Raw genomic sequence first — 26,410 nt, 5'->3', positions numbered from 1 at the left:
GCAGATGGAGGGCATCAGTTCCTGGGCTATTATCTGTGCCACACTGGGCCTTTCTCTTTCTCTCTCTGTCTCTCTCTCTCTGTCTTTCTCATCTGCTGTCTCCCCACCGGACCTGCACAGTCATTAGCAGCCTCTCCACTCCTCTCCTCTCCTCTCCACACCTCTCTATGCTGCCAAACGCCATCCAGAACTCCCAGCATTCACAAGGCCCACAGGAAACTAGATGATACTCCAACTGTAACAGAGGGAGGTGGTGTTAAGTTGGTTTATTCGGTCCTGATCTGCCTGTGATGTCGCCTTCTTCAGTGCCCAGAGCAATGCCAACGGTGGAGAGGAATTAATTCAAGCTTCTCAAGTTTAACTTTGATTGATTTGGACTTTTCTAAGCAATTTCACTTGATAGAGCACTGTTCTAAAATCATACACCACCCAGGCATTAACTATTAGCGGAAAAATCAGAGAGTTATATATATTTACCAGAAACACAACTAAAAAATGGAGAGGAATTTATGGCACACTGAAATGCAGTCACAGTCGGGGTCTTGTTTTCATTCTGGAACATAATCTGCATGTTGCTACTGAAAAGTAATGTCATGTGTAACTGCAAATCATGTTTTTCCACTGTAGAGACTGTGTTTCAATGTGGCACATGTTCCTCTCCATATAACACAAACCCTTTGCCTTCATTACATATTAATACATGACAGGGTGCAAAATAATGGCAGTCCTTGTGTTTATCTGTGTATTTATCGTGCAGCTGGACTTAACGTACAGTTAAAGTAGTTAAAGGTGACATTCACAATTCAAATCTAAAAACACTTTTTATAAAAGAAGTTTCCTCTCCATGTGCTACTCTGTGTTTGCCCTGGAAACCGCTCTAATGTGTTTTTAACGAAGCCCCAGTGTCTGTAAATGAGTAAAAATGGGTTCGGTATGCTAGGCATTCTCTCTCTCTGCTCACGGCAGAGAAACGCCATCTGGAGGTTTTTAAACAACGGAGAGACTCCAAACGCTGAAAAGCACCAACCGAGAGGATGTTGCTCTATTCCTGCTCCATAGGGGGGTAACACTGACTTATTTTTGCTGTTTCTGATCACTTAAGGTGGAAATGTCTCCACACTCAGGAGATAACTAACTGCATTAGCAACGGTGCTTCAAAACTAAACAGCTCGAGTTACACATGAGTTTCTGTTAGAATTCAAACAGTGAATAAACACAGATAAGTTACACTTCAAACAATGAACAACAGTCTTTATTCTCATCAAACCCTCTATTCCATCTTAAAAGATGCAGTGCTGCTGAACGTAAACAAACCATAGAGAACTGTGTTTCCCCACAATCTTAGACAATCCCTTCAAGGCTCGGGATAAATTTAATCACTGATAATATCAGAAGTGACATTAAGAAGACCTCAGTAAACAAACCCATCACTCCTCCGCTTCCACACAAGCTGATGAGACTTCTCCTGAAACCGGAGATCTGCTTTGATCCAGAGACTCAGTTTCCCGATAGCGCGGGTTTCCACTGAGCTATTAAGGCTGAAGTTTCAGAGTGGGTTTGTTTTGCTGGATGTTTGTGAGCCGTGTCGAGTCTGGAGACGCTTCCCTAAAGAATCTCTGACTTAATCACGAAAGCCCTGTGATCAAAACCTCTTTGATTGCAAAAGTAATAGGTCACAGACTATTTCATAATACAGCCCAGCTGTCTTTTATGGCTTCCATGTTAGGCCTAGCGTAAACACGTACCCGATGCTTTTTATCCCGAGGCCAGGGGCCCGAGCTGGGCCTCAACACCGCCGATTCTGTGGCTTCTAGGCTGAGGTCATGATGGAACGACTGTACCTAATGAAAACAGTCCGTTCCTCTTTAAAATACATGTTATGTGGCTGTAATACTCAAAGGGCACAATGTGAAATGACAACTGAACACAAAACTCACTCCAGGATCATCTTGTTAGTTTATTAATTGAGTGAACACACACACACACACACACACACACACACACCACATTGTGAGGGAAATTCACACTGTGAAACGAATTTAACATTTTTAATCATTTACTCACACAAGCTCAAGAATCAAACTGCTCTATGATCCCTGAATGAACGAGTTTATGCTCCACACAGAGGGTCCCACTGCAAAATATCTGATACACCCTGGCCAGTAGGTGTCAGTATAACAGCTGTTTCACAACATGAAGAAGAATCACTGGGAAAAAAATGGGTTACAACATTTCAACACAGACACAATGAAGTAGTGTCACTTCAGAGCTAAAAAAATCTATTTCCATTCATTCATTGTCTGTGACCCTTATCCCGTTCAGGGCGGCGGTGGGTCCGGAGCCTACCTGGAATCATTGAGCGCAAGGCAGGAACACACCCTGGAGAGGGCGCCAGTCCTTCACAGGGTGACACACACTCACACCTACGGACACTTTTGAGTCTTCAATCCACCTACCAACATGTGTTTTTGGAGCGCGGGAGGAAACCGAAATACCCAGAGGAAACCCACACAGACACAGAGAGAACACACCACATTCCTCACAGACAGTCACCCGGAGGAAACCCACGCAGACACAGGAAGAAAACACCACACTCCTCACAGACAATCACCCGAAGGAAACCCACGCGGACACAGGGAGAAAACACCACACTCCTCACAGACAGTCACCCGGAGGAAACCCACGCAGACACAGGGAGAACACACCACACTCCTCACAAACAATCACCCGGAGGAAACCGACGCAGACACAGGGAGAACACACCACACTCCTCACAGACAGTCACCCGGAGGAAACCCACGGAGACACAGGGAGAACACACCACACTCCTCACAAACAATCACCCGGAGGAAACCCCACACAGACACAGGTAGAACACACCACACTCCTCACAGACAGTCACCCGGAGGAAACCCACACAGACACAGAGAGAACACACCACATTCCTCACAGACAGTCACCCGGAGGAAACCCACGCAGACACAGGAAGAAAACACCACACTCCTCACAGACAATCACCCGAAGGAAACCCACGCGGACACAGGGAGAACACACCACACTCCTCACAGACAGTCACCCGGAGGAAACCCACGCAGACACAGGGAGAACACACCACACTCCTCACAAACAATCACCCGGAAGAAACCCACGCAGACACAGGGAGAACACACCACACTCCTCACAGACAATCACCCGGAGGAAACCCACGGAGACGCAGGGAGAACACACCACACTCCTCACAAACAATCACCCGGAGGAAACCCCACGCAGACACAGGTAGAACACACCACACTCCTCACAGACAGTCACCCGGAGGAAACCCACGCAGACACAGGGAGAACACACCACACTCCTCACAGACAGTCACCTGGAGGAAACCCACACAGACATAAGGAGAACACACCACACTCCTCACAGACAATCACCCGGAGCGGGATTCGAACCCACAACCTCCAGGACTCTGGACCTGTGACAGAGACACTACCTGCTGCAGCCCTGCGCCACCTTCAAACTCCATAGAAATGCAATAAACTTTTCTCTTATTTACATATTCTTCAGCTACATCTTTAACATTCGCAATATCCTGAGAAATCCATGCTGTGTGTCACGATCATGATAAAATATCCTCATAGCGCCCACTTCTGTTAACCACTGCTCTTCCCCCTTCTCTAATGTTAAAAACAAAACCTTGTCAATTGCAAATTAGATTCAGAAGATGAATTCAGGACCTCTGCAGCTCCTCAGACGTCCACACCCCGTCATTAGTTAGAGCTGCTCTAGTCCAGAACTGGTTATGGAAATCGATGTTTATTATCCAGAGCACTGATCCCTGACTATGTCTGCATTGATTCTCTGTTAGGAATCATGCTGAAACTAATGTGGTTAATACAAATCATTAATCATCACTAAATCAAACTGTGTGTATGTGTGTGTGTGTGTTTGTTTGCCTTCTTAAGGATAATTCCATTGAAGAGAAGCATGGCAAAATATGTTCAGTAAATAATTCATTACCAAGATACACCCTTCTGCCACAAGATTAAAACCACTGACACTGATCTGGAAGCAGTGCCCTTTTCTAACTAATCACTCAGGTTTGTGATGGATGAATGAATAATGTTTGGAGATATTTAAACCCTTAGATGTTAAAACACCTTTTATATGTTCAGAGATGAGTAGTAAAAACTGTATTTATTGAAGTACAAGTGATTTTCCTTTTAGTAAAGGATCGACATTCAGTTCATATTTGTTCACATTATGAACATGAGACGAACATGAGATATGAACATGAGATGTTCACATTATTCCAAGTTCCTGAAAACTAGTATATAACGGAGCAAGGAAGAGTCTGTTCTGACAGTGACCACTTAATTTATGTCTTTCACAAAATGTATATGTCGGTGAGATGAAATTATACTACTTTCCTGAAACCTGGTACAAACCCAAACCTCCTTCAAAAAAAAAGTGGACTTTTATCAGTGGCTTTCAGGATTCGAATGCAAAGCTAATTTCATGTGTGCTGTTAGAATATCAGCTTCAATCAGCTGCAGGATCCATCTCCTCTGCCCTCACCTTGCTTTCAGACAGACTGAGAGAGAGAGAGAGAGAGAGAGAGAGAGAACAGTGGAATTTTCCGGACCAGCTGGCAGTGAAGCCTGTCTGCTGGAGTCGTATACACCACCGTTCCCTCAGGATCTCCCCACCACAGCACTCCTGCTGCACATTTAGAGGAATATATTTGGGAAGGAAGATGTGGAGGAAGGTGTGAGGGGGTGGGGGAGGGTTTAAAAAGGGACAGACACACACACACACACACACAAACACAGCCTTGGCTCATACTTTGTGCTTTTTCAGAGAGAAGAAAAATATATATTTATTTGATTCCACATAAATATTGAATAGGTTCTCTCAAAAATTATTTATACTTGGTCGGAGTAAACAGTGTGGCATCTTACATGAGAGAGACAGAGGGTGAGAAGGGAGAGGGAGAGAGAGAGAGAGAGAGAGAGAGAGAGAGAGAGAGAGAGAGAGGGGAGAAAAACAAAACCTGAAGAGAAGAGGGTGAGTTGGGAAGGTCTTACAAACAGAAAGCAGAGGGAGAGTGAGGCTCAGGGTGAGTGAACATTGTGTAATTTAACAGCAGGATGCTACAGTCACACCTGAAAACCCCTTTCCCTTTTTTATTTTTGGACATCAGCCACAACATTCCTCAGCATTAAAGCCTTCTCCGAGGTGTATCCGAGCTGTGGCATATGCAGGTTTTCACATTTAAAGTCTAATTGCCTTGGCAACTCCGCTGCGGGAGAGAGCGCGCCTTGAAATTCTATATTTAAAGCTGATTTTCATCGCAGCGTCTCGGAAAACATGAGTTTAGCACCGGGAAAGTCTCTGCTGGCCTTCGAGAGAAAATACAATTATGACTTAGTGACCTGATAAATTACCAAATCACAGCGTCGCCTCGGAAAAGCTTTCCATCCCTTAGTTCTCCTTATTTTTCTCCCCTCTGTGTTCAACAACACATTACAAACTCTCTGCATTAGCTCACATTGTACAGCTCTCAGTAACGAGGCACGGTTTCCTCTCTCCGATGCTGTGAGGTTAACAGGCTCAAATCCCTTTCTCTGAACAGTAACAGAGTCGTGCGCACGCTTGACCCCTTCCCCTGGTCAAATGATGACTTTTATTGACTTATTAGGTGAAATACTTTGAACACATTAAATTCTGGCCCTTGTCAAACAAAGCCCTAATCAGGGCTTTAAACGTTTTGAGCAGTAGTTAAAATAATATAAGATTTGATATTTTTGCTCTAGAGCTCCCTCTACAGTCGCAGAGTGTAATTCACTTTCACTAAAAATACTACCTTGTGTTGTTTTTATGTAACATGATTTATGTCCGATCAGTTTTGGACTGTTTCTATTGCAGAGTTCCACATGAAATTTTGTTCTCATAACTCTCTGGTGTATAACTCTCTTTTCATTCATTCACTGTCTGTGACCCTTATCCAGTTCAGGGCGGTGGTGGGTCCAGAGCCTACCCGGAACCACTGGGCGCAAGGCAGGAACACACCCTGGAGGGGGCGCCAATCCTTCACAGGGCGACACCCACTCACACATTCACTCACACACACACAGCTACAGACACTTTTGAGTCTCCAATCCACCTACCAATGTGTGTTTTTGGATTGTGGGAGGAAACAGGGGCACCCGGAAGAAACCTGTGTGGACACGGGGACAACACACACACTGTGACAGAGACCTGCTCCACCGTGCCCCTGTGTTTTCACATGTTGAGAACAAATAAAAGCAACGATAAAGTGACTTCCCTCTCAATATGTCAGTTCTATCAAATATTTGACCAATATCAAATAAATCATAACTGTTCATAAAAATGTGCAGAAGTGTCCTCTTGTAGAGGATGTGTTCATTTACTTTCACTTAGAAAATCAATAACAGCATGTTATTTGACCGAGGAGCACCAAAATTTTGAAATATGACCATGTTTTCATAGAAATAAGCGCTACAAACCATTTTCAAAAGACTACAGCAAGGCATAATGCACATAGTACTACAGTCAGATCAGTGTAACAAAGACTAACAAGAAAACATTCCCTTGTGTTTGGCTCCAGTGAAACGTACGGAGGATCAGACAGTCCACTTGGTTTTAGAAGCCGCTCTGAAAAACATCAAGTGCTGTTTGAGGCTCTCTGTCCACTGCGGATGGAGGCTGAATTTCTGCAGCAGCTGAGCGTAAGTGAAGTCATAGAAGATGTTGTTGTCTTGTCCCGGGTCCTCACTGAGGACGTACAGCTCTCCAGCGTGGAGGTCCGTCTGGTTCGCCTGGAAGTGGACAGGGTCAAATCCCACCCAAAGTGTGAAGCGGTAGTCATCGGATCGCACGGAGTAGCCCATGATGCGGATATCGGCAAGGTCAGGGAGGTCCGAGTTGATCTGAATGCTGTCGGAGGGGCGTGGATACTGGCTGAAAGCAACCGCCCGGTGATCAGTGACGAGCGTCCGAGACAAACTGTAGCCCTCCGTACACAGTGGGATGCTAAAGGAAGGGACGGGGCAAGAGGGAGGGACTGGTAACTTGGCCAGGGAGCACAGTGTGGGGAAAAGGTCCACCAGCTCCACCATACTGCGTACCGAAAAACCTGGGAAACAGATATACAGAGTATACCCGTAATTTAAATATACACTTTATAGACACAAACTCTTAAAAGGACATATGAAAAATAACATCCCTCTTTCAATGTAGTATGTGCACATTAATATGGGGATCTGGAGCCCACCAACCCACACACTGTGAAACAAGACCACCAACGAGCCGTTCTGATTGATCTCCACTTCTGACATCAAGTCCAAAGACTATAGAATCACCCCGCCCCCTGTCAGAGTCTGTCCAATCACAGCACTGGACCTGCGTTTATATGAGAGCGCAAATACGAGGTTAAACACAGCAAAACAGACACAACAAGCACGGAGAAATAAGAGCACGGACAAGAAAGAGAACCGAGTGAAAAGGGCTAAAAACCAGAGCTTCTGCTGCTTGCTCCTCACTGCTGTGCGCTCGGGGTCGGGGTGAACAGAGAGCGGCTCATTATCATTTAAAGGAACAGGTGCTGAAAGTGGGCGTTCTGAACAGGGCTGTTTACACAGGGGGAGAACATTGCTGTGGGGCTCGTGGGGTTTGGACCAAAGCAGGTCACAGACGTTTCATTAAGAAACAGAACTGTGTTCCACATACAACATTCTAAAAGCTTTTTAGATAAGAGCATTTTAAATGATTCCATCCTGCCACTAAAGCATTCCTCCCTCAGTTAAACATCTCCTAAACCTTTCTGCTCAATAAAAACTCAAAGGGCCGTTAATGTTCCAGCAAACTGTGATCAGATTTTGAAGAACTGACTTCAACGAACTGTGTGAAGCATTCTCCAAGGAACCTCGCTGCAGTCAGGAGAACCTGACGGATGATGCGAGAACATTTACCTTTGCCAAACGGCTGCTGCGTGCTGTCAAACACGTCTATGAAGGAGAAGACCTTCTCCCCGGGCCGAGGGAAAGGAGAGGTCACTCCCGGCTTGTACATGATCAACGGCACTCGAGTGGCCACATCAAAGTTGCTGTATTTGGCCCATTCTCCGTGTTCACCAAGGGACCAGCCTGGAAAGAGGAACACACTGGATCAGCATTTCAGCGCTGTCTGGAAAAAATAAATAAATAAAATACTGCTTCTCCACATTTGTTTTTAATTAATGAATTAATTCCATCCTTTATGCTGCATCTGAATACCAAAGTCCCATCTTTTCTGGAAACATCTCTATGAGGATTTGATGGAAGAAAGTAACATTACTCAGGGTTAGGCTGGTGTTTGGTGAAATACCACTCCCACTTTCACCACCACATACTGGGTGAAGCCCTCTAGCCAACTCTTCGTTTTGAACTTGGTGACCTTTGGCTCATGTGCGGCTACTCCTGAGCATCCCACACCATTTAAAACTGTATACTGAACAACCGAGCATAACTGGTGGTTAGACATCTGTAATCAATCTCAGCTCAACTGCGGCGTCCAGCCAATCAATACAGATGTTATTCTGGACAGGACGTTTATGCAAATCATCAGATGTTCCCATGAGCCTTCACACCACTCTGGGAGAATGGTTTAAAAAAACAGTGCTGTAAATGTTATGTATATCATAAAGTTTGAGGAAGACAAGCAGAAACCTCATGTCTCAATACTGCCATCTGGTGGAGACCAACAAAAACAACAGGGCCCTATGATATCATCATCAGATCCCACATTAAAGGTAGGCAGTTTGAGCGGAATATAACTTAATATCATTACAAAGTATAGTACAATAATGCTCAAAACAACACCAGAAATTAAAAACAGTTGCAAATAATATTAGAATTGTTTGAACTTGCTGTGTTTAGTAAAATTGAATATGTAAAATGTAACATCTTTCAACAAGTTTTCAGAGTGTGCGCAAATCATTCAACAAAAATGCACAATTAAATTCACAGATTACAAAATACAACTCATAATGACGAACTACTCCTGAGCTGTTAGACTTACTGACCATGGTCTGAGGTGAACACGACGATGGTCTTCTTAGATAAGCCCAGATCATCCAGAGCCTGCAGGATCTTTCCAACCTGAGCATCCACATACGACACGGCCGCGAAGTAGTGCTGACGAATATGGAGCTGCAACAGAGATAACAATAACAATAGTAATTATAATACTGCTACTACTACTGCTGCTGCTACTACTAATACTACTACTAATAATAATAATAATAATAATAATACTGCTGCTACTACTACTACTACTACTACTACTACTAATAATAATAATAATTGCTACTGCTACTACAAATAATAATACTGCTGCTGCTGCTACTACTACTACTACTACTACTACTACAAATAATAATACTGCTGCTACTACTACTAATAATAATAATAATACTGCTGCTGCTACTACTACTACTAATAACAATAAAATAATAATACTGCTGCTACTACTACTACTAATAACAATAAAATAATAATACTGCTGCTACTACTACTACTACTAATAATAATAATAATAATAATAATAATAATAATACTGCTGCTGCTGCTACTACTAATAATAACAATAAATAATAATACTGCTGCTACTACTACTACTACTACTACTAATAATAATAATAATAATTGCTACTGCTACTACTACTACTACTACTACTAATAATAATAATAATAATGCTACTATGCTACTATCACTACTATGATCACATCAGTAGACATGGGCATAACAGTGGCTGTATGCGGTGGCACAGTGACTTTTTTTTTTTTTTTTTTCAATAATTTGTAGGTAGTTTGACCAGAGGGAGATAGGTCCCCGTGTGAGCCATGGTTCCTCCCAAGGTTTCTTCCTTCAGCTCTGAGGGAGTTTATACTTGGCACTGTCAACCCTGACGTATTCACCTCATGGGTTTTATGTTTCATGTTAAAACTTCGGTCTTTACTGGATTTCTGTGAAGCTGCTTTGTGACAACATCAGGTGGAAAAAACGCTACACCCGAACACATTTGATTTGAGTTTTACTTGCAGTACGTGCTGATCCAAATTTTCCTGATAATAACAGATCATTAAATATTTTATCCTTAAGTAATGCACACTACAAAATCAGACAGTTAAGGAAGCATTTGATATGACGCTCTACCTGAAAGTCTTTGGGAACCGGGCCGTACGGAAAGCTGATGTTCAGAGCCTGGACGTCCTCTCTCTTACGGATGTCCATCCAGGGATTATAAGCCACATTTGGAAGCTTCTTAGGAACATCTGGATCGGGAGCCAACGTCATGTTCTCAATTGGATAGAGCTTTAGGTACTCCTACAACAGAGTAGAACAGGTGGGTTCTTTAGGTACTCCTACAACAGAGTAGAACAGGTGGGTTCTTTAGGTACTCCTATAAGAGTGTAGAACAGGTGGGTTCTTTAGGTACTCCTACAACAGAGTAGAACAGGTGGGTTCTTTAGGTACTCCTATAAGAGAGTAGAACAGGTGGGTTCTTTAGGTACTCCTACAACAGATTAGAACAGGTGGGTTCTTTAGGTACTCCTATAAGAGAGTAGAACAGGTGGGTTCTTTAGGTACTCCTACAACAGATTAGAACAGGTGGGTTCTTTAGGTACTCCTACAACAGATTAGAACAGGTGGGTTCTTTAGGTACTCCTACAACAGATTAGAACAGGTGGGTTCTTTAGGTACTCCTACAACAGATTAGAACAGGTGGGTTCTTTAGGTACTCCTATAAGAGAGTAGAACAGGTGGGTTCTTTAGGTACTCCTACAACATATTAGAACAGGTGAGTTCTTTAGGTACTCCTATAAGAGAGTAGAACAGGTGGGTTCTTTAGGTACTCCTATAAGAGAGTAGAACAGGTGGGTTCTTTAGGTACTCCTACAACAGATTAGAACAGGTGGGTTCTTTAGGTACTCCTATAAGAGAGTAGAACAGGTGGGTTTTTAGGTACTCCTATAAGAGAGTAGAACAGGTGGGTTCTTTAGGTACTCCTACAACAGATTAGAACAGGTGGGTTCTTTAGGTACTCCTATAAGAGAGTAGAACAGGTGGGTTCTTTAGGTACTCCTACAACAGATTAGAACAGGTGGGTTCTTTAGGTACTCCTATAAGAGAGTAGAACAGGTGGGTTCTTTAGGTACTCCTACAACATATTAGAACAGGTGGGTTCTTTAGGTACTCCTATAAGAGAGTAGAACAGGTGGGTTTTTTAGGTACTCCTATAAGAGAGTAGAACAGGTGGGTTCTTTAGGTACTCCTATAACAGAGTAGAACAGGTGGGTTCTTTAGGTACTCCTACAACAGATTAGAACAGGTGGGTTCTTTAGGTACTCCTATAACAGAGTAGAACAGGTGGGTTCTTTAGGTACTCCTATAAGAGAGTAGAACAGGTGGGTTCTTTAGGTATTCCTATAACAGAGTAGAACAGGTGGGTTCTTTAGGTACTCCTATAAGAGAGTAGAACAGGTGGGTTCTTTAGGTACTCCTATAACAGAGTATAACAGGTGGGTTCTTTAGGTACTCCTATAAGAGAGTAGAACAGGTGGGTTCTTTAGGTACTCCTACAACAGAGTAGAACAGGTGGGTTCTTTAGGTACTCCTACAACAGAGTAGAACAGGTGGGTTCTTTAGGTACTCCTACATCAGAGTAGAACAGGTGGGTTCTTTAGGTACTCCTACAAGAGAGTAGAACAGGTGGGTTCTTTAGGTACTCCTATAACAGATTAGAACAGGTGGGTTCTTTAGGTACTCCTACAACAGAGAAGAACAGGTGGGTTCTTTAGGTACTCCTACAACAGATTAGAACAGGTGGGTTCTTTAGGTACTCCTACAACAGATTAGAACAGGTGGGTTCTTTAGGTACTCCTACAACAGAGTAGAACAGGTGGGTTCTTTAGGTACTCCTATAAGAGAGTAGAACAGGTGGGTTCTTTAGGTACTCCTACAACAGAGTAGAACAGGTGGGTTCTTTAGGTACTCCTACAACAGAGTAGAACAGGTGGGTTCTTTAGGTACTCCTACATCAGAGTAGAACAGGTGGGTTCTTTAGGTACTCCTACAAGAGAGTAGAACAGGTGGGTTCTTTAGGTACTCCTACAACAGTGTAGAACAGGTGGGTTCTTTAGGTACTCCTACAACAGAGTAGAACAGGTGGGTTCTTTAGGTACTCCTATAAGAGAGTAGAACAGGTGGGTTCTTTAGGTACTCCTACAACAGATTAGAACAGGTGGGTTCTTTAGGTACTCCTATAAGAGAGTAGAACAGGTGGGTTCTTTAGGTACTCCTACAACATATTAGAACAGGTGGGTTCTTTAGGTACTCCTATAAGAGAGTAGAACAGGTGGGTTTTTTAGGTACTCCTATAAGAGAGTAGAACAGGTGGGTTCTTTAGGTACTCCTATAACAGAGTAGAACAGGTGGGTTCTTTAGGTACTCCTACAACAGATTAGAACAGGTGGGTTCTTTAGGTACTCCTATAACAGAGTAGAACAGGTGGGTTCTTTAGGTACTCCTATAAGAGAGTAGAACAGGTGGGTTCTTTAGGTATTCCTATAACAGAGTAGAACAGGTGGGTTCTTTAGGTACTCCTATAAGAGAGTAGAACAGGTGGGTTCTTTAGGTACTCCTATAACAGAGTATAACAGGTGGGTTCTTTAGGTACTCCTATAAGAGAGTAGAACAGGTGGGTTCTTTAGGTACTCCTACAACAGAGTAGAACAGGTGGGTTCTTTAGGTACTCCTACAACAGAGTAGAACAGGTGGGTTCTTTAGGTACTCCTACATCAGAGTAGAACAGGTGGGTTCTTTAGGTACTCCTACAAGAGAGTAGAACAGGTGGGTTCTTTAGGTACTCCTATAACAGATTAGAACAGGTGGGTTCTTTAGGTACTCCTATAACAGAGTGGAACAGGTTGGTTCTTTAGGGACTCCTACAACAGAGAAGAACAGGTGGGTTCTTTAGGTACTCCTACAACAGAGAAGAACAGGTGGGTTCTTTAGGTACTCCTACAACAGATTAGAACAGGTGGGTTCTTTAGGTACTCCTATAAGAGTGTAGAACAGGTGGGTTCTTTAGGTACTCCTACAACAGATTAGAACAGGTGGGTTCTTTAGGTACTCCTACAACAGATTAGAACAGGTGGGTTCTTTAGGTACTCCTATAACAGAGTAGAACAGGTGGGTTCTTTAGGTACTCCTATAAGAGAGTAGAACAGGTGGGTTCTTTAGGTACTCCTACAACAGAGTAGAACAGGTGGGTTCTTTAGGTACTCCTATAAGAGTGTAGAACAGGTGGGTTCTTTAGGTACTCCTACAACAGAGTAGAACAGGTGGGTTCTTTAGGTACTCCTACAACAGATTAGAACAGGTGGGTTCTTTAGGTACTCCTATAACAGAGTAGAACAGGTGGGTTCTTTAGGTACTCCTATAAGAGAGTAGAACAGGTGGGTTCTTTAGGTACTCCTACAACAGAGTAGAACAGGTGGGTTCTTTAGGTACTCCTATAAGAGAGTAGAACAGGTGGGTTCTTTAGGTACTCCTACAACAGAGTAGAACAGGTGGGTTCTTTAGGTACTCCTACAACAGAGTAGAACAGGTGGGTTCTTTAGGTACTCCTACAACAGAGTAGAACAGGTGGGTTCTTTAGGTACTCCTACATCAGAGTAGAACAGGTGGGTTCTTTAGGTACTCCTACAAGAGAGTAGAACAGGTGGGTTCTTTAGGTACTCCTACAACAGAGTAGAACAGGTGGGTTCTTTAGGTACTCCTATAACAGATTAGAACAGGTGGGTTCTTTAGGTACTCCTATAACAGAGTAGAACAGGTGGGTTCTTTAGGTACTCCTATAACAGAGTGGAACAGGTTGGTTCTTTAGGGACTCCTACAACAGAGAAGAACAGGTGGGTTCTTTAGGTACTCCTACAACAGAGAAGAACAGGTGGGTTCTTTAGGTACTCCTACAACAGAGTAGAACAGGTAGGTTCTATGTATCTAAGTGAAGTAAACAGCCCTAAGTACTGCACTAAAACTCTTTAGACATGAGTTATAACTCCCATGTTAAAATCTGTGGTGTAGTAACAGCAAGTGTCACAATAAACCTGCACAAACATACGGATTAAGGGCAGCTGTTAATGATAATACCACCTTACTTTATATAAAAAGGTATGGTACGCCTTTGGTGTGCATGGGGGATCTGTTCCAGGACCGGATGCTAACGTCCCTTATATAAAATGGGGAAGTATTTCCATATAACCTTTACACACCCTCCTGTACACTTTAAATCATCTGTAGATCACAATGTAAACGCTGTGTAAATGTTATTGATATAATCAGAAGTAAAGGATGCATGTGAACAACGTGCTGAAGAGAGACTGAGGTTCTGTGAAATGACGAGGAGAACTGGGACTTTTCTCAGTAGCAATGTCGCATTTTTGATGCTTTGGATGAGTTTACGCGAAAACTTTGTGTATTACAACCAATCAGAAACACTGCTTTCATCCCAGTTTCTGTTCTAAAATCATAAATGTTACATCTTCTATTTATTCCATAAAACCCTGAACTACATCGTAACACAAGACACCAAATTAAGATCATCTCCATTGTTGTACTCACTTGTGGGATCCTGAAGGGAATGTGAGGTTTGTAGAAGCCCACTGCCAGAAAAAAGGGACCCCCTGAGTGTTTCATGGACTTGAGCAGCTTAATGGCCTGGGCGGCGTTCTCGAGGTCCGGCAACGTTCCCAAAGGCATCTCGGATACATTCACCGCACACAGCAGGTTACTATGAAGCGTCCCGTCTTTGTCTTTGCAAACCTAAGATAAAACAGGACTAACATGAGGAGTCCCTTCCACAACCTACCAACGTGTGTTTTTGGACTGTGGGAGGAAACCGAGCACTCGGAGGAAACCCACGCAGACACAGGGAGAACACACCACACTCCTCACAGACAGTCACCCGGAGCATGAATCGAACCCACAACCTCCTGGCCCCTGGAGCTGTGTGACTTCGACACTACCTGCTGCGCCACCGTGGCAATTTTAATTATATTTAATTTAATTAATTAATTATTATTTAATTATATTTATTCAAAACTTTGTAAATTTGTAAATTCATACATTTTAAAAGTTGGTATAAAACATTTAACCCTAAACAGGAGCAATTGCGCAGCATCTTCTGACATAACAGACATTATACTTACACCTAGTGGCTTTGACACAGAAAACAAATAATTACTTTTATTAATATTGTTTCCTTTCTGGTGATAAAATGCTCACTTACTTCTTTAAAAGAGTTTTTCACTGTTCAGAATTAAGAAAGAGAGAGAGAGAGAGAGAGAGAGAGAGAGAGAGAGACAGACACACACACACACACACTGACCTTCCTCTTTTCAAAGCTGAAAGAGGGGGGATGATAGGGAGGTACAGACCAGCTGTAAGGATAATCATCCGTGTGATTGGAGGTGATGCCTTTAGGTCAAGCAGAACACACACACACACACACATACACCATTAGAGCAACTTTAGACAACACAGTTATAACAGTGTGTAAGATAAAGACTTGTGTACACACAAACACATATAATTACCAAGTACTGCTTGCCTAACCTTAACCCCAACCCTAACCTTCATTTATGTTGCTGCGACAAACGTGTCGTACCCTCATGCATGACACGGCCCCATATTGTGAGTGTGTAAACTGATTCTGTAACTGAAGTCTGGTATACAACACACACACAGATCTTCAGTCTAATGCCATACTGATTAATCTTCACCTGGATGGAAGACCTTCCCCACGGAAAAGGTGTGGTATCCATTCTCTTTGAAGTGCTGAGGGAGAGTGGTGTAGTTTCCTGCGCTCTCTCTCCAGTATGAATTAAAGTCATACAGTCTGGTGGTGTCAGGCCGCCGACCCGTGAGGAAAGAGGTTCTGCTGGGTCCGCATACGGCTTGCTGAGATAGTGGAAATATAAAAGAAGCATGTGAAATTACAGACACTTCTGGTCAAATCACATGCTTTGTTGGTTTTGTGAGAGAAAGTGTGACATCCTCCAAAGAGAACAGTCTGTAATTTTCATCGCAGTCTTTGTTTATTTCCTGATTCTGAAATAATGTGGAAATAATATAGAATATAATTTGGGCCACAAGTCACGTCTCTGCAGTAATCATCCATTTTTTAACAAAGTTCGGACAATGCAGCTGTGGTCAGATCACACATTTTGCCATTTTCCGCATCCTTTTTTTTTTTCGCTGAGAGAAACACTAGAAATAAAATGCAATGGAAAATCAGAACATGCCAAAACTTTGTATAATTACATCTAATTACAAAAGTTTACTAAATGTATATTATCAGAATCAGAATCAGAAATACTTTATTGATCCCAGGGGGAAATTGCAATTATTACACTAGCAACCAGTTGTAAAAGAATAAACACTCTAATAAAAATTTAACACAAAAGATGTGTTAAACAATATGTACACATCTATAATAATAAATACAGATATACTGTATACAGCAGTATGAGTATTGCACATTTGAGTTGTTACACTCATAATTAAAAAATTTGTTCTATTGTTATTACTGTACATGTGAAAGGTGTCGTGCTTTAAGTGTGGAGTTATAAAGTCTGGTAGCCACTGGTAGGAATGACCTCCTGTGGCACTCTGTAGTGCATTTTGGCTGAATGAGTCTTGCCTGCAGTTTAGACAGCATCCTCCTCTCAGACACTGCCATCAGTGAGTCCAGCTCTACACCCACAACCTCACTGGCTCTACGGATCAATTTATTAAGTCTGTTGGCATCTGCCACCCTCAACCCGCTGCCCCAACATGCAACAGCATATAGGATGGCACTGGCCACAACTGACTCATAAAAAATCCTCAGCATAGTTCTGCAGATGTTGAAGGACCTCAGACGCCTCAGAAAATAGAGACGACTTTGGCCCTTCTTGTAAAGGGCGTCAGTGTTTTTAGCCCAGTCCAATTTATTGTCAATGTGTACGCCCAGATATTTATAGTCCTCCACAATGTCCACACTGACCCCCCTGATTGACACAGGGGTCACCGGCGTTTTGTCCCTCCTCAGGTCCACCACCAGCTCCTTTGTCTTTGTCACGTTGAGCTGCAGATGGTTCAGCTCACACCATGCAACAAAGTTGTTCACCATCTCCCTGTACTCATCCTCATCACCCCTGCTGATACATCCAACAAGTGCAGAGTCATCAGAAAACTTCTGGAGGTGGCAAGTCTCTGTGCAGTAGTTGAAATCAGTGGTGTAGAGGGTGAAGAGGAAGGGAGAGAGGACAGTTCCCTGTGGGGCTCCAGTATTGCTGACCACTCTGTCTGACACACAGTGCTGCAGACGTACATACTGTGGTCTGCCAGTCAGGTAGTCAACAATCCAGGACACGAGGGGGGCGTCAACCTGCATCACGTTCATCTTGTCACCCAGAAGAGCAGGCTGAATGGTGTTAAACGCACTGGAGAAGTCAAAAAACATGACCCTCACAGTGCCGCCTGGCTTATCCAGGTGAGCATACGCTCGGTTCAGCAGGTAGATGATGGCATCCTCAACCCCCAGACGAGGCTGGTAGGCGAACTGGAGGGGGTCTAGAAGTGGCTGGACCATGGGCCGGAGGTGATCCAGGACAAGTCTCTCCATGGTCATGATGTGGGACGTCAGTGCCACCAGCCTGTAGTCCTTGATGTCACTGGGCCGCGGAGTCTTTGGCACAGGAACAATGCAGGACGTCTTCCACATCACCGGGACCCTCTGGAGACTCAGGCTCATGTTGAAGACATGCTGCAGGACTCCACAAATTTGGGTGGCACAGGCTTTAAGCACCCTGGGGGGGAACACCATCAGGGCCTGCAGCCTTGTTCATGTGGAGTCTCTGTAGCTGTCTTCTCACCTGGTCAGCTGTGAGATTCACTGTAGAGGTCCCTGGTGGGGGAGGAGAGGAGGTGTGATGTGGACTATCACAGGAGGGGGTGAGGCTATCAGGAAGGGGAGGGAGGGGGAGTGGAGTGGGCTGTTGAGGCCCGACAGCAGAGGAGTCAGGGAGGGGGAGATCAGGGCTCACAGTGTCAAATCTGTTAAAAAACAAATTTAACTCGTTGGCCCTGTCCACATTGCCCTCTACTCCCCTGTTGTTGCTGGACCTTAAGCCAGAGATGATCCTCATACCACTCCAGACCTCCCTCATGTTGTTCTGCTGGAGTTTCCACTCCAGCTTCCTCCTGTATCTTTCCTTAGCCTCCCTGATGGTTCTCTTCAGTTCCCTCTGAATCGTTCTCACCTCCTCCCGGTCTCCAGCTCTGAAAGCCCTCTTCTTCTTGTTGAGGAGTGCTTTAATGTCTTTTGTTACCCACGGCTTGTTGTTTGAGTAACATTTAACAGTCCTAGTTGGGACAGTGGATTCTACACAGAAGTTGATGTAATCTGTGATGCACTCTGTGAGCCCGTCAATGTCCTCTCCATGAGGCTCATAGAATGCTGTCAGTCTGTGGTCTCAAAGCAGTCCTGCAGCACTTCAGAAGTCTCCACTGACCATCTCCTCACTGTCCTCATGGTCACAGGCTGACTCTTCACCTGAGGCACATACTTTGAACTAAGGTTGACCAAGTTATGGTCAGATCCACCCAGAGGGGGGAGGGGGGAGCAGCTGTATGCCTCCTTAACATTTGCATACAGCAGGTCCAATGTTCTCTCCTCTCTGGTAGGACAGTCCACATACTGAGTGAAGTTTGGTAATGTCCTGGCCATAGGGACATGGTTAAAGTCACCTGATATGGCAATGAAGGCAGTCGGGTGTTGAGTTTGGAGACGCGCTATGGTGGAGTGAATGACGTCACACGCCGACGTCGGGTTGGCAGAGGGGGGGGGATGTACACAGCGACCACAACAACATGGGAAAATTCCCTCGGCAAATAATATGGCCTGAGTCCAACAGCCAACAGCTCAATGTCCGGACAACAGATACGCTCCTTGATGATAATGTGACCAGAAGAACACCAGCGGTTGTTCACCAACACAGCAACAATTAAACTACACTGCCGATACTCCTTCTGACTCATGGCTAACGCTGTTAGCTCGTCCATCTTATTAGCCAGCGATCTAACGTTGCCCATGACGACGGTGGGAAGACGCGGCTTATATGCCTTTTTCTCCATAAGCCTCCGTCTTTTTGCCCCCGATTTCCCCGAGCGCTGGTTCGTTCCTCCTCTACATCCCCTGCGCGTCCGTCTCCAGAGCTCGTCTGGGATGTTCGCGGCCCTGATCTCCATGCTGGCCGGCTTCAGCGCGATCAGCTGATCCTGGGTGTAAACAAAGGGACCATGCTCCTGCGCCGCGGTGCACCATGAAAGTAGAACTTTCACAGCGAAAAAAACGTGTTGAATGGACAGAAACTAGTAGATTCTGTTAAAAGGCACAAAATTCTGTTTTCACTTAGAAAATCAACCCAAACATGTCATCTGAAAAGTGGGGTGCTCCACAGTGCAGGAGTAGGGGTTTGTCCATCAGGAATGTCCCTCAACTTCCTGTTGGACCAGCAGACAACTTTGTGGAATACCCCCAGGAGTGAATATGATGTCTTTGACCTTATTTCAGACAGGAAAATCAAGCCTTACGAAAAGGTATAGTGAGTTATGTGTGAGTTAAGTGAATTACCTGAGCATAAGCGTTAAAGAACACAGTGCTTTTGGAGGCGAGCAGATCAATGTTTGGTGATTTGACAAATGGATCTGAATAGCAGCCCAGAGATGGTCTTAAATCATCTGCTGTGATAAACAGTACATTAAATTTCCCTACGAGAAAAAGAAGGTTGGTGGTGAGGATGCGGCATACAGAATAACAGTACCAAAAATATCCATGAGAAATTTCCCGTTCCACCTTAAATGGTGCCACCTTAAATTGTAGCAGTTACGTTCTGTTTACAAGCTTTCTATTAATAAAAGTAATTAGTGGTATATTTTCCTTTCCACCTTAAATCCTATGCGGTTACATTCAGACTCGTAGAGAATGAAGCGACTGCTGCACTTTGTTTAAGGTGGAATGGTGAATTGGAAAAACAGTCCTTTTCAGGTTCATTGGTAGGCGTAGCTATCTTTTTAAAATAAGAGTTAATACTGAAGCTGGAGCCCGAGTGCAGCTTTATCTACTGGGTCATTTAAGGTGGAACGAACTATTCGAGTAAAACCCAATAAACAAAGTTAGCTGTTTACCTTTAGCGGATGTAAACGGCTCCGTGAAGTGTAACAGAAGGACAGAGAACCAGAAGTGTGTGTTTGGGCGCATCTTGGAGCTGTTACAGTTGTAAATAAATAAAATCCCCTCTCTGCCTCCCCACACCCCACAGAGCCCTGAGCATGCTCTTCTGTTTTGTTTCCGAGTTTTAAAACCCCGCCTCTCTGCTTCAATCCCATTGGTGGAGACTGTTAAAGCTGCCGACAGTTATTTTAGGAGACCTTAAAGCAACACTAGGTATATTTTTTCCTTAAAATTATAGCTACAAAATCATTGTGATAGTCCACTGAGCTGTAACAGGGAGAACAGGGCCTCTGTCTTGGCTAAAAGAAATTACACTATGTACTTTTTGGAGGAAGGTAAGAAACCACCTCTCTTCATTGACCTTGAGTTCAGGTCAGTGCTGTAAAAGTGAATTACACTCTGAAAATGTAGTTGGAGCCAAAGAGCAAAAGCATGTTGCGGAGTCTATGCTGTAGCCTGTGCAAGTGTCCAACACTGTTGTGAGCGTTTATATGTAAGCATTGGTGTGTCACAATGTAATTACACCGCCAGAAAACTAGGACTGAACCGCAAATATATTTTTCCACCCTTTGTAATGCACAATATAGGTCATAACATAATGGTTTCTGTATTCACAATGTGAGATAATTATTTTTTTTTAAATGGGATTTTTAGTGGGATTTAGGCTTCAGCACATATGAGTTACACTTCATGGAAAACAAAATAAAAATATTATAAATTCATTCATTCATTCATTATCTGTAACCACTTATCCACTTCAGGGTCGTGGTGGGTCCAGAGCCTACCTGGAATCATTGGGCGCAAGGCAGGAATACACCCTGGAGGGGCGCCAGTCCTTCACAGGGTAACACAGACACACACACACACACATTCACTCACTCACACACTCACACCTACGGACACTTTTGAGTCACCAATCAACCTACCAACGTGTGTTTTTGGACTGTGGGAGGAAACCCGCGCAGACACGGGGAGAACACACCAACTCCTCACAGACAGTCACCCGGAGCGGGAATCGAACCTACAACCTCCAGGTCCCTGGAGCTGTGTGACACTACCTGCTGCGCCTCCGTGCCGCCCTAATATAAATTCACTTCCCTAAATATTGCATTGATAAAAATGACTCATTGTTCCTCTAATGTATGGTGATGAAACTACTGCCTCTTTTTGTATGTTACATAAAACCAAGGTCCTGACTCATAAAAGACACCTGGGCGGAGTCAAGGGCACTCCATAATCTCTCAAAGAATGTGAAGCATTTTGGTGTTGTAGAAAAACGCAGTATAAGGGTAGCTATAATTAAAATAACAGTGTAATAAATGTATGTCCACGCCGCTGTGTGATCACTGTACTGCTTGCACTCAGAAAGATTACAGGGAAAATCCAGGTTTTACAATGTGGCATTTTACACTGTTCCTTTTAGAGGAAGTAATCACAGCTTCAGACACGAACACAGTTCTCAGTCCTGACTCCTGAGCAACAGGAAACGGTGTCCGTCTGAGCTGTTATCTCAGCAGAGAAGAATTTAGAGCAGAATCATGGGTGAGTTACTTCTTTCCCTCTTTCGTATGTACTGGATGGAGAGCCACCAGTTCAGCTCCAATGATCCACAGCCCAGTGCTGGGGGGTTTATACCCCATTAGCCTACACCTGACACAGACACACACTGCTACAGAACAGACTTTATAATTCCCCTAAGGCCTTGCAAAGGCCCTGTTTAACTTCAACGCTCCTCTAATTCCTGCTGTGTTTCAGTGTAACTCCTTATTCATGGTAGTGTCTGTAATGTAATGTGATATTGCTCTTAGAGAAAAGCCTTCTGTTTATCCACTCCTCTGTAATTTAAAGGAAGTGTTTTTGGGAAGTAACACTCAAACGGTTCTCTGATCATTCGTCTTTAACTCTTTGATCTTTGTGGATCCATAGCGTGAAGATGGGTGAGTTTGTTCTCTGAGAATTAATAACTAATAATAACTTATGTTTTGTGCGCTGATGCTGTAGGACATATTCATAATTAAACTGTTCTGTGATTGTTTGCTGTGAATTGAAAATATATTTCTTTAAAGAAAACAACATCACATTTAAACCTGGGCAAAATCTGTCAAATTACAAATTTACAGTTATTGATTGTCTGAGATTTTCATTAATACACACTCACTGAGAGAAATTATATACAGCTTGCCCAGTGTTTTAAACATATAAAATAAACAGAAATGGTATACAAATAAAATAAAAAATAAGGTTTCCTGGTGAAACATGAACGTGAGAATCAACCTCATTGTTGTGAGATGTAATAATACAGTGATAATTCCGAGAGACTCTTCGAGTTTAAACAAAGAAATGACATATTTAAATGAAGGAAAGGTGTCCCAAAATGGATCATATATGTGATATAGAAATGGCATAAATGTGCCGTAAACAGCGCCATTCTTTTAATTCTGCTTCACTCTCTGGACTGTCTTATTCTAGCCTGTGTTTTTGGAGACATCACTAAAATCGACACGACTGGAGCATCAGAGAGAACAGCTCGTCAGGACAAACTGACTGTGAAAGGTAAACCCCATGGAACTGGCTTTTAATTCACTCACTCAGTCACTCACCCATTCACTCACTCACATAATTACTCACATATAAACATACTCACTCACTCACTCACATAATTACACATATATAAACATACTCAGTCACTCACTCATTCACTTACTCACTCAGGGTTAGGAAATGTTCCACACATGGCACAGTTCTGTGCTTGGCATCAGAGACTTTATAAATATATTATAATTTTCAATTGCTCAAATATGGTTAAAAATAAAGGGATTCAAACTTGAGTGTCTGTAAACACACACACACACATTGTGTGTGGGTGTGTGTGTGCTGTTTACATACATTCATTCAGTCACAATATTACAATGTTGTAACGACTGTGTAAACGGTCACCGGTTGCATTTTGCAGCATGTGGCAGATGATATTTTATTTGAATAAATATATGACATTATTTATATTTCAAGTCTTACTTTCACTTTTATTTTTGATTTATTTCATTCTATGAAAGTGATTTATTTCACAATGAAAGTGAAAGTGTTGTAAAACGAAATGAAAATGAAAACCTCATCACTTGTATGAACCACTGATTTTTCTCATTTCAGTTCCACATAAAGCTCCCAGATTTCAATTCAAACCCCATTTCCAGGAGCATACAGATGTATTTTAAAATGTTATAAAAACCAGAATCTGTGATGTATTCATTCTCTTTAAGCGTTTTGTTTTAACTGATAAAGCACATAGAAAACTGTGTTATTTTTATTGAACATAAACACATTTATCTTCATGCACTGAATACGTACCCTTGAAGGAACCATCACAAAGACAGAAAAGATCGCACCACAGTGAGTCTCAGTTTTTCTGAGAGTGTATGGTGCATCAGAAGATTATGCAGTTGAAGCCTTTTATCAAACAAAAATTTTTCAAAATTGAACAGCTGGTATCTTCTGTTCCTAAATGATTAAACAGAGTAAATAAAGGCTATGGTGGTGTAACACAGTCTTAAACATGACTCTGTCCCAATATTTTGAAGTCTGTTACAGGAAATTAAATTCTATATTTGTTCAGATTTATTCAGGGAAAACAGTGGAACATATTCCTTTGTGCTTTAGGAGAATGAACACATCACAGATTTCCTGGTTTAACTGCATTTTACACAATGTCCAAACGTTTCTGGAAATGGTTTGTATATATGTGTCTGTCTGTGTGTACATGACTCTGTTGTCGGTCGTGTCTGTGCTGAAGGTGTGGAGGCCTCGTACAAACTGGCAGAAACCGATCTGAAGAGGATGAATCAGTACAAGCCCATGATCACTAAAGTTGCCCGAGCGAAGCAGATGGATCCAGCGGTGATTGCTGGGATTTTCTCCAGAGAGTCCAGAGCCGGAGCCGCCCTCAACAACGGCTGGGGAGACCACGGCAATGGTTTCGGACTCATGCAGGTACGTCCATCACCAGCGTCTCCCATGCTGGTTCAGGGGTGTGTAGATTCTCCTAAACACAATCATACACTGTTGTAATGATGAGTGTGTGTTAGAGCAGAGAGGGCAGGTACATGTTCTGGGCTGGGTTTGGGGTGCAGCCTGATTCACTAATCTATTTGTGAAGTTAAAGATTAATGCAAGAGAAGTTTCTCAACAGTGAAGGTGTACACAGTTTAAACTGCAGCAGAAGCACAAGTTAGGACAGTGTCAGGGTGTATTTTTATTTTTATTATTATTATTATTATTTGCTCGGTTAAAGAAAGGGGAAGAACGCTTTCAGAGGCAATGTCAAAGATTACACTTCCACACACCTGGCTCCATCCATTAACCGTTTTCTGTTGTGTAATTTTGTTGGTTACAGTTGTCTTTTCCCTCTTACACCACAAATTTCACCAGCTCCACTGTGTAGCAACAGATGTTCTGTAAACGCTTTTCAGCAAAGATGTTGTATCCTGTTAAAAAAACGTTGCCTTCTATAATGGCATTAGATTCATGTGCAACTGCTCCAGAGAGTTAAATTTGTTCATGCTTTTCTGGAGATTATAAAAAGCATATGGCTCTGAATCTGTTCGTCTGCCTGTGGTTGTCAGGTTGATAAACGTCACCACACTCTGAGAGGAGCCTGGAACAGTGAGGAACACGTGACTCAGGGAACTGAGATTTTAATCGATTTCATCAAACAAATTCAAAAGAACTTCCCCAGTTGGTCCCGTGAACATCAGCTTAAAGGTGCAGTCTCTTCTTTGGCTGTTTCTTCTATTCTCTCGCTTTCTTACAGTCATGTCCTACCTGCCATTGACACCTACTGTATAAATATAATCACAGCTCTCAGCACTGCTCAGCATCTCCCAGATATCTCAGACTTGTTGCTGTTTTTGTTTCTCAGGAGGGATCTCAGCCTACAACGCTGGAGTGGGGAATGTTCGGACGTACGAGCGGATGGACGTCGGGACGACGGGAGACGATTATGCTAATGATGTGGTGGCCAGGGCCCAGTGGTACAAACGCCAGGGATACTGAGAAAAATATTCACTGATGTCTCACATATATCTCACTTATCCTTCTCATGTCTCAGTTATGTGTCACTTTAATCTCAGACAGATATCCGTGTGATGTTATGTGCTGATTTGTGTGAGTGTGAAAATAATCTGCTGATATATGATGATCAGACAGCTACTGCTGGATATTACACTGTGGGTTTCAGAAATAAACCATTAAAATAACAGTAATAAAGTCCTTCACTACACTTTCCATTTTATTGAATATACTGTATATCAGCCTGGAAAGAGTTAAAAAATGTAGTTTGTCTGGGACATGATGCAGCCAGAGAGGGCGCTAGTATCTACAAAAAGAGAAGCCTACTAACAGTGGTGAAATTTTTCAGGATCCTTGGTCCTGCCAGAATTACTCACAAATATTCATTCATTCATTCTTTCATTATCTGTAACCTCTTATCCAGAGAAACACACTGTTGCAGGGCGACACACACTCAAACATTCACTCACATACTCACACCTACGGACACTTTTGAGTCTGCAATCCACCTACCAATGTGTGTTTTTGGAGCGTGGGAGGAAACCGGAGCACCCGGAGGAAACCCACGCAGACACAGAGAGAACACACCACACTCCTCACAGAAAGTCACGTGGAGGAAACCCACGCAGACACAGGGAGAACACACCACACTCCTCACAGACAGTCACCCGGAGGAAACCCACGCAGACACAGGGAGAACACACCACACTCCTCACAGACAGTCACCCAGAGGAAACCCACACAGAGACAGAGAGAACACACCACACTCCTACGCGCCAGTTATCTCCTGTGCAAGATGAGAAAAGAGCCGTTTACGCAAAACCCCCCAGAACAGGCCGAGAGCTGTGCAGTGTAAAATCTAATTAGTTAACCTTACTTAAAAAAAGCATGCAAACCGATTGCCTTAAAAAAATGTAAATTGGAATAGGGACTGTATGTTGTATTAACAAATGCTTATTTAGTATAGTTTACTTACACTTTGGTTTAATTTACTTAAAAAAAACTGTATAT

The 26,410-nt window shown here is 43.1% G+C and overlaps 2 protein-coding genes across 4 annotated transcripts; one reads left to right on the top strand and one right to left on the bottom strand.

Annotated features, from left to right (window-relative positions):
* Positions 1-4,187: 4,187 nt before the first annotated feature.
* ids (iduronate 2-sulfatase) lies at positions 4,188-20,439 on the bottom strand. 2 transcript variants are annotated; one of them, XM_066648763.1, is made up of 9 exons: positions 20,293-20,439; positions 19,739-19,875; positions 15,843-16,020; positions 15,449-15,537; positions 14,683-14,883; positions 10,210-10,380; positions 9,077-9,203; positions 7,986-8,159; positions 4,188-7,150 (listed from the first exon to the last, which is right to left on the bottom strand). In XM_066648763.1, the coding sequence occupies exons 1-9, from the start codon at positions 20,363-20,365 to the stop codon at positions 6,639-6,641; spliced, it is 1,662 nt and encodes a 553-aa protein (XP_066504860.1). In that variant the 5' UTR covers positions 20,366-20,439; the 3' UTR covers positions 4,188-6,638. The 2 variants fall into 2 exon arrangements, with proteins under 2 accessions (XP_066504860.1, XP_066504861.1); XM_066648764.1 differs by lacking the exons at positions 15,449-15,537; positions 20,293-20,439 and having other exon boundaries at positions 19,739-19,872.
* Positions 20,440-21,746: 1,307 nt separating this feature from the next.
* Positions 21,747-25,616, top strand: LOC136673358 (lysozyme g-like). Of its 2 annotated transcripts, none has more exons than XM_066648766.1 (5): positions 21,747-21,880; positions 22,808-22,891; positions 24,126-24,322; positions 24,955-25,093; positions 25,251-25,615. In XM_066648766.1, the coding sequence occupies exons 1-5, from the start codon at positions 21,877-21,879 to the stop codon at positions 25,382-25,384; spliced, it is 558 nt and encodes a 185-aa protein (XP_066504863.1). In that variant the 5' UTR covers positions 21,747-21,876; the 3' UTR covers positions 25,385-25,615. The 2 variants fall into 2 exon arrangements, with proteins under 2 accessions (XP_066504863.1, XP_066504864.1); XM_066648767.1 differs by lacking the exon at positions 21,747-21,880 and adding an exon at positions 22,183-22,275 and having other exon boundaries at positions 25,251-25,616.
* The last annotated feature ends 794 nt before the right edge of the window (positions 25,617-26,410 follow it).

This window comes from Hoplias malabaricus, chromosome 17 (genome assembly GCF_029633855.1).
Source record: "Hoplias malabaricus isolate fHopMal1 chromosome 17, fHopMal1.hap1, whole genome shotgun sequence".
Taxonomy (NCBI): domain Eukaryota; kingdom Metazoa; phylum Chordata; class Actinopteri; order Characiformes; family Erythrinidae; genus Hoplias; species Hoplias malabaricus.
This window is presented reverse-complemented; position numbering and strand designations above follow the sequence as displayed.